Here is an 8,873-nt window from a genome sequence, read left to right as displayed (position 1 = left end):
ACACAGCAACAAACTAACTCATACCACAATACTTCCAGCACATGTCTGAGTGCTAACTATCAACGTAAGTGAGTATTTAGAGGTTAAAGGTGGACGGCAGCATAGTAAACACATGGAACAGATTTTTAGTGGAATTTCTTTGCACTTCTTATTTAGACAATATTATTATTATTATTATTATTATTATTATTATTATTATTATTATTATTATTATTATTATTATTATTAGTGGTAGTAGTAGTAGTAGTAATAATAATAATATGTGGATCAATGTTAATATGTGAAATCTATTCTACTAAGGTTTCTGGGTTTTTTGATATAGCTTCTTGAACTAATGAAAAAAGTGATTAATTATAATCATTTGTGTGTATCTATCTATACTGTAGGTAGGTAGAAACACACACATTAGGCACTTGTGAAAGAGCCCTCACGGAATAAATGTTATTATAATTAATCACCCTAGCAAGCTTGGTAACTGTCAAACTTGCTGAATTTGCTGAACTTGTATTAATTCAAGATTATCTTTGTTTAATATAAAAAATATTAAAATTTATATGATGACCTGAAACTTCCAAGTCTAACAAATATACATAACAACTAAGAATTCAAAAGAGGGAAAATCACAGATTTTATTTCCTAAATGCATAAATAGAAAACAAATATGGGGTTGATTGTATTACAATCCTATTATTGTGGGTCCCTGGTATTACTTGTCCTGCTGTATTATATAAATCTTGCTTTAGTCTGTTGTTAGGTAGGTAAAGTGATGACATCATACTACATATATATAGGTGTAGTATGACTGCATTTGTGTATATAGACACAAATGCAGAAAAGTGTTTCATAAGGTGTTATAAATGCATGAGTGGTACAAATGGATCATTTTGGTCAGTAGGTGGTTGCTTGGCAATATGTGATATAGATAAGAACCATCAGAGGCCTAAGATGTAACTGTGTGCCAGTTTTGGCTGCTGCGCTCTTGATTGTGTAGAATGAGGTCTCAGACGGAAATTGTTTTCAGTCAATGCATGATTGTTGGAATAATATAGGATCTAAGCGTGCAGTCTCACACTGTTCTTCAGTGAGTAGTAACTTCACATTACTAAAAACACCATCTGACATATAGCTGGGAGAATAGCCTGAGCCCACTCTGCCATCTTTACAGTAAATGAGAAGCTAGCCACTGGTCTGGTTAGATTAGGCTCCCCAAAATGTAATAAAATTCTGTTGAAGTCACCAATTAACACTCATTAGTTCAAACTGCTCAAAAAGATGTAGTAATAGTGGCTTCAGAAGCAATGGTGTCAATATTTGCTTTTGAGTCCTGGCTAACCAGGATAACAAGTGTACTTTGAAGTGCTTCTTATATCCTGTTCATAACTGTCTTTTCAGACAGTTAAGTGAAACACTAAAGGGCTTTAATGACCCATTATAGTGTTTAAAGCTGCAACTTCTAAGACAGTGATGAAAGTCCCTGTTAAACTTTTAGAGCATTTTTGCCTGGAGTACTTATAATGGCTTGTTAACCTACAGCTCATAAACAATTTAACTTTTAAAGTGTTTGTAAAGTACAGTTTATTTGAAAGTGTACTGTAACTGTAACGACAACAGAGAAAACAGAGGGGATGAAGATGAGATTGAAGATGATGATGCTCAGTCAGGGGAGTTACATCACTCTTGTTGGGTCCCTGTAAAAATTACAGGGTGGTGTTAGAAGAGGATAAAGGGACAACCTGGCAAATAGTTCAACCTCTTCCCTTTGACTGCATGCACATGCATGCACCGCTCCTCTCCGATGGATAGCTCTGGAGGTCCTCCCCTCTGCTTCCCCAACCTCAACTCCTCCTGCAGGCGGCTGCTGCGACCCACCTCCCAGACCGTTGTTCTCTACACTCTACTGGCCTCCATCTCCCTGCTCACTGTGGTGCTCAACCTGCTTGTCGTCATCTCCATCTCCCACTTCAGACAGCTTAACACCTCGACCAACACCCTGCTCCTTTCCCTGGCTGTGTCTGACCTGCTGGTGGGGCTGCTGGTGATGCCCATCGAGGGCCTGTACTACATCGAAACGTGCTGGCTGCTGGGGAGGCTGATGTGTGCTCTCAGTCCTTATTTGTCTTACTGCCTCATCTCTGTCTCTCTGGACAGCATGGTGCTCATATCTGTAGATCGCTATATAGCCATCTGTGACCCTCTGCTCTATTCCTCAAAGATCACAGTGAACAGAGTGAAGCTTTCAGTCTGTGTCTGCTGGGCCTGCTCTCTTCTCTACAATGGCTGCATTCTCATGGAGCACATAGGGTGGCCAGACAGGTTCAGCTCCTGTCACGGGGAGTGTGTTGTGTTCATCAGCCGTGCTTTGGGTACAATAGATCTCTTTTTCTCATTTCTCGGCCCATGTGCTTTAATGTTTGTTCTGTACATGAGGGTCTTTGTGGTTGCTGTTTCTCAGGTACGTATCATTCGGTCGCAGGCAGCTGTGAGAGCACCTCCAGCTGCTAAAAAATCAGAGCTGAAGGCAGCCAGGACACTCGGGATTTTGATAGCTGTGTTTCTAATGTGCTTCTGCCCTTATTATTATCCTTCCTTTGCAGGTGACGACACCTCTATGAACTTACCTTATTACGCTCTATTCTCGTGGATAATGCTGACAAATTCTTGTGTGAACCCTGTGATTTATGCTCTGTTCTACCCCTGGTTTAGAAGAGCTATCAGACTCATTGTCACCCTCAGAATACTGCAGCCTCACTCCAGAGATGTCAAGATCCTGTAGGCAGCAGTAAAACAAACCAGTCATTAGTCTTTTCTTAAAAGAATAATCAAAAAACAACTATGCCACTGCTCCACAGAGATCCTTCACAGTGGCCTCACGATCAAACAATGTTCACCACACTTGCGTCTGTTGGGGAAATAATACACATGCAAATACTAAGCTACAAATCATTCAAATGACTATAAGCTATATAATCTAAAGTCCATCTTGATGAATTTTGTCACTACCAGAATACTCACATTTTTAAAAACTGCATAGTTTACTGCAAAATATAACCACAAGTTGTACAAAAATATCACATACGTGAAGCCACATGCTGTGAATGCAATAATAGTAAATGCTAGATTACTGTGATGCAATATAATAAATGCATGCATGATTAAACTGGCTGATCAGCGGGCCTTTTCAGATAAACTATGTGTGTTTTACCCTCTGCAGTGGCAAATGCTGATTAATTATTCTCACTGTTATTCAGCATTTCATTGGAGCTTTTATGTACTTGTCCTTCCAGCTGTGTTTTTAAACAATAACTGATCTGCAGTGGTCTTTGTCTCTGCCACGTTTCATTTAAATAACCGTGAAAACAAACTATGTAATACACCATCCCCTCAAGAAATGGAGGGAAAAAGCGACACCAAAGTTCGTTCGTAGAACATCACACATCCAGATTGCTACCTGCAGACTTGCAACAAAGAAAGCCACTTCCTGGTGTCTGCGTGAAGCAGGTCTGTGAAACTCAGCAGCTCGACAGTGGCTCAAAAATACAGACAAATCTAAACTGAAGTAATAGAGAATTCCCGTCTGTGTGCCTAACTAATACGAGGCACTCTATCCCCCGTGAAAGAGAAGATAAGAATTTAATACACCAATGTTTGGTGTATGAGTCAGGGGAGAGAAAAAATTCAAATGTTGGATTTAATGGATAAATCAAGGCAAATACCATTTCAGCAAATATCAGTCCAGAACTGTGACTGAGTCATTTTTATCTGTAGGCATAAAAATGCTGAAGTGCTGCTTATTTCTACAAGAGCAAAGAAAAAATGATTTCTCTACATGACAGATAACACAGATGCCTAAATAATAAACAAACACCCCCAATTTGTGTTTCACTGACCCACAGTATGTGGTGTTGCATATGAATGCAATTCACGGTGTTCGTATTATTCTGTTCCTATAGCTAGTGCATCATCAACTGAGATGAATGCTCCCAAATAACCTGCTGGACTCCTTTTACTTTGTGCGCACTGCAGCTGAAATGAATTAAAGTAAAATCTAAGTTCAAAATTCCTGCTGTAAAACAGAATAAGTCAATACATTACAGCCTCCTGGAACATGGAAAACTTTGCACCAAAGTCCAGAAAAGGAAAATCTGCTACATCTCCCAGGAGATGAAATGGTCCTACTCTGTTAACACCCTGGTGAAGAAAGCCCATCAACACCTCTACTGCATCAGTGACTTTAAACTTCTGCTTGTGTTGGAGGGGACTTTGGAATTTCTACATTTGCTCTATAGAGAGGACTCTTAGTGGGAGTACCAAACTGCACCCGATCAGACCTCTTGGCTCCTAGGAGGGTGGTCCACTCAGTCGAGAGGACCATCAAGTCCAACCTTCCTGATCTGCAGCACATTCAGTGCCATAAAAGGTTTTTACCCACTTCCTGAGTTCTTATTTTTTGCATATTTGTCTCACTTACATGTTTCAGATCATCAAAGATCTATATCAAGTCCATTAGAGCAGATATGTCCATCTCTAGCATTGAGCACAGCATTCTCCCCTGCAACATCCTAATTGAAACATATTGATTGCTAGGGGAAGCCAATCAGAAGAAGACCAGTCGCTTTAAGGACAGGTTGACCCTAAAGAGAGAGTTGTCTTGGGCTGAAGGGCAGCACCAAGGCCCAGCATCATACAAATTAGGTCTTTTTTAAATTGTGAACTACTTTAGAATCATCCGGCAAAACTACTCTGGAATTAACATCACAGCTCCAATTACAGTTTTGGAACATTCTGGTGTTTTTCATTGTTATATCAGTATCAACCCAGTCGAATTCCAAGGTGCGAAAGGTTTCGAAAGTACCACTTATAGATTAATATTAATATACAAAGTAAGTGGTTAATAGCACATTTCTGAAACTTTTCTCAAAGCTCAACTAAATTAAATCCCAGCTGAATATATATAGGAGTTGAGGTTGAGGCAGAAGAAGAGGTGATGAAAACAAAGACAAGAAGTCTCATCATTCATGTTTAAAAAAAGAAAAAGAAAAAAATGACGGTGTGTGTTTGAAGAAGATAAATGAAGACTCTCGAGCACAGTTGCAGGTCTTCCCTTTCACCCCGATGGACGGCACTGGAGGTCCTCCCCTCTGCTTCCCTAACCTCAACTCCTCCTGCAGGCGGCTGCTGCGACCCACCTCCCAGGCCACTCTTCTCTACACTCTACTGGCTTCAGTCTCACTGCTCACTGTGGTGCTCAACCTGCTTGTGGTCGTCTCCATCTCCCACTTCAAGCAGCTCCACACCCCGACCAACGCCCTGCTCCTGTCCCTGGCCGTGTCCGACCTGCTGGTGGGGCTGCTGGTGATGCCCATCGAGGGCCTGCGCTACATTGAGACGTGCTGGCTGCTGGGGAGGCTGATGTGTGCTCTCAGTCCTTATTTGTCTTACTGCCTTATCTCTGTCTCTCTGGGCAGCATGGTGCTCATATCCCGAACTTCAGGAACAGTAGATTTCTTTTTGTCATTTCTTGGTCCCTGTGGCGTAATGTTTGTTCTGTACATGAGGGTCTTTGTGGTTGCTGTTTCTCAGGTGCGTGCCATTCAGTCGCAGGCAGCTGTGAGAGCAACTCCAGCTGCTAAAAAATCAGAGCTGAAGGCAGCCAGGACACTCGGGATTTTGATAGCTGTGTTTGTAATGTGCTTCTGCCCTTATTATTATCCTTCCTTTGCAGGTGTGGACACCTTCTGAGCTTGCCTTCGTACGCTCATGGTGTGTTGGATCATGCTAATAAATGCTTGTGTGAACCCTGTGATTTATGTTCTGTTTTACCCCTGGTTTAGAAGAGCTATCAGATTCATTGTCACCCTCAGAATACTGCAGCCTCACTCCAGAGAGTCAAAATCCTGTAGGCAGCGCAATACAACTTTCACCTGAAAATTAAATTCACTTAAAATGTGGGTGTTCATCTGCCCAGCATCACTTTTGTTCTAGTACATAATGAGCAGAAGCGCAGACCCGCGCAGATAGTGACCCTGCATGCAGATCTCTTGTGCACCTGAAAATTGCAGGAATTACATGCATGCTTTGCACTATATGACCTTTAATGTAACTCATCATAAATATGTGCTAAGTTGCAATAAAAGAGGTTAGTCAGCTTGATTCCTGTTAATGGCTTTTTTTTATCTCATAATCTCTGTGAAGGTATTAAAGTCTGCTTATGTTGTTGTCATTTATTGTCACACAGACTAACTGTAAAGGGCTCTTTCAGACTTTACTTTGCTGAATCAAAAACATTGTCATTGTATGAGAAATACCTGCAGCCGTCTTACTCTTTCAATCTGAAAATCTTCTCAACATGTTCAATATTATGTCTAACAAACCACATTTACAATCCTTGAAATAAAAACAGAAATACCCAAACTCGTATCACCCTGTGCTTTCTCAAGGATCCATACAACCTGCACACAGCAACAAACTAACTCATACCACAATACTTCCAGCACATGTCTGAGTGCTAACTATCAACGTAAGTGAGTATTTAGAGGTTAAAGGTGGACAGCAGCATAGTAAACACATGGAACAGATTTTCTTATCAATGTGATGATTTGGCTTTCAAGTGGAGTTTCTTTGCACTTCTTATTTAGACAATAATATTAATAATAATAACAATAACAATGAACCTGTTAGGATCAATGTTCATATGTGAAATCTATTCTGCTGAAAAGGTTTCTGACTTCATTGAACTCTTCTTGAACTCCAGGTCTGTGAGCATGTCATCTAACTATAAGAGTCAATTCATATATTGCCTGTTTTAGACCCTATGGGACAGGAAACAGCAGGCTTTCTACACCCATCATGAACCAGCAGCATGTTCCCTGCTCAGTGCTGCATGACGTTTGACGATTAAAGCTATTCACAACAAATCAGTGCAAACAACTTGTAGAGGGCAGCAGTGGTCCTGTCTGCGGTTTATTCTGTTATATATTTTACCAGAAGAAGGAAAAAAAACTAGAAAAAAGAAAAAGGGCATGACCCCTGACTACTGATTCTTGGGCTTTCATGTTCTCCTATAATATTAAATATCTGTATCAAATCATAAATATCTTAAAATAAAAATTCTAAAATTCACAGATCTGGTTCATTTTCTCACAGCACAAATTATATATAAAGCAATAAATAACCTGCTTCCTGACAATATTCTAAAAATGTTTTCTAAAAGGGAACGGGGATACAATTTGAGGGGGGAATTAAATTTAAAACATCCTCGTATCCGTACAACATTAAAAAGTTTTTGCATCTCTGTGTGTGGAGTGAAGCTGTGGAACAGACTAAGTAAAGATATGAAGCAATGTCCAAGCATGGCGCAGTTTAAAAAGCGGTTTAAGGATATGGTTTTTACAGGGTACAGGGAAAGGTAGAGATTTGATAGGGTGTTCTTGTCTAATATTTTCATGTGTGTGCGGGTGCACGGGTATGTTGGTATGGGTATATATATATTTTTGTAGGTTGTGTATCCTTGAGGTGAAAATGTGTATATGTGCGTATGTGTATATACGTATGTATGGATAGACAGAAACATATATGTATATATAAAAAAAAAAAAAAAAAAAATTACACATGACATATAATGTAATTGCAAGGAGGTATTTTTGTAGTCTATTGATACTATATAGTGGAAAAGGGGTGGGATTAAATAAGCTTATGCTTCTTCCTGCTCCTTTTTGAACATGAACTTTATTTGGAGTTGTGGTTGCTCGTTTTCCTTTTGTTTTGCTTTGTTCATTTGTCTCTTTTAATTCTATTTTGTTGTACTTTTTCAACATGTTCAAAATAAAGATTCAATCAATCAATCATGGTGTCTGTTTGGTGTTGCTGATTTAAAGGTAAAAATATCTAATGAGCATCATGTCAGTGCTAGCTAAAAGATAGTCTAAGGAGCTTGTCAGTTGGTAGATTGATAACCTCATTCAGTAAAATGTATGTGAAAGAACCTGCTATTTCTTTTGGTTTCGTTTGTATTCATATGAATAAAGTTTCAAAGTTAGTGTCTCCTGTGTCAAAGAGGTGAGCAGGATCAGTAACCAACGCTGCAAAGGTGTGACAGCCCCCACCCATATTTAGAATGGACAGAGGCGTTAAGCATCACCTTTTTAATCACTTAATCACTAGTGTGTACATATATTTATATGTACTTATATTTAGTCAGTTAACTGGAAATCTATTTTTTTCTTTTACTACATCTTATTAATATTTTGCTCTTTTCTATTTTTCTATTTATTTTTTATTTTTATTTATTTTTTCTTCTACTGTACCATTCTGCTGAGTGACTGTCTTCTGCTCGTCAAATACATTTCATTGCGATGTTGACCCTGTGCTAACTTGCATATGACAAATAAAACTGAAACTGAACTGATCACTGTTCTTTGCCTCATTAGGGCTGTAGTACGATAAGATAAGATAAGATAACCTTTATTAGTCCCACACGTGGGAAATTTGTTTTGTCACAGCAGGAAGTGGACAGTGCAAAAGTTATGAGGCAAAAATTAGAATACAATAAGAATAAATACAGTACACAACTGTACAGAATAGAATAAAATAAAATAAAATACTATATACAGTAGAATAAAATAAAATAAATATACAATAAGATAAAAATAGAATACAAATACTATATACAACTGAGTAAAAATACAACGATGACAGAAAGGATTATTGCAAACAGATACATGACTGGATACATGGCTGGAAATGTAAATACTGATAGATACAGTGCTGTGAAAACTGATTTATCCCCTTCCTGCTTTCTACTTAGTTGGGGGATTTTTTTCTTGTAAAATGATGAATTAAATGTGATTAACCACTTTTTTTTGGTGGGGGGGGGG

At 38.9% G+C, this 8,873-nt stretch overlaps 2 protein-coding genes across 2 annotated transcripts; both read left to right on the top strand.

Moving 5' to 3' along the window:
* Nucleotides 1–1,795: 1,795 nt before the first annotated feature.
* LOC102288758 (trace amine-associated receptor 13c-like) lies at nt 1,796–2,873 on the top strand. The gene has a single exon (XM_005948380.2). The coding sequence runs from the start codon at nt 1,796–1,798 to the stop codon at nt 2,771–2,773; it is 978 nt and encodes a 325-aa protein (XP_005948442.1). The 3' UTR covers nt 2,774–2,873.
* Nucleotides 2,874–4,881: 2,008 nt separating this feature from the next.
* On the top strand, nt 4,882–5,925 carry LOC121812426 (trace amine-associated receptor 7b-like). The gene is given in 1 exon segment (XM_042214581.1): nt 4,882–5,925. A coding segment is annotated over 1 exon segment (813 nt). The 5' UTR covers nt 4,882–5,112.
* Nucleotides 5,926–8,873: the final 2,948 nt, after the last annotated feature.

This window comes from Haplochromis burtoni, unplaced genomic scaffold (assembly GCF_018398535.1).
Source record: "Haplochromis burtoni strain Fernald_Lab_line unplaced genomic scaffold, NCSU_Asbu1 Contig_590, whole genome shotgun sequence".
NCBI classification, from domain to species: Eukaryota; Metazoa; Chordata; class Actinopteri; order Cichliformes; family Cichlidae; genus Haplochromis; species Haplochromis burtoni.
The sequence above is the reverse complement of the archived record's forward strand: the minus strand, read 5'-3'. Positions and strand labels throughout refer to the sequence as shown.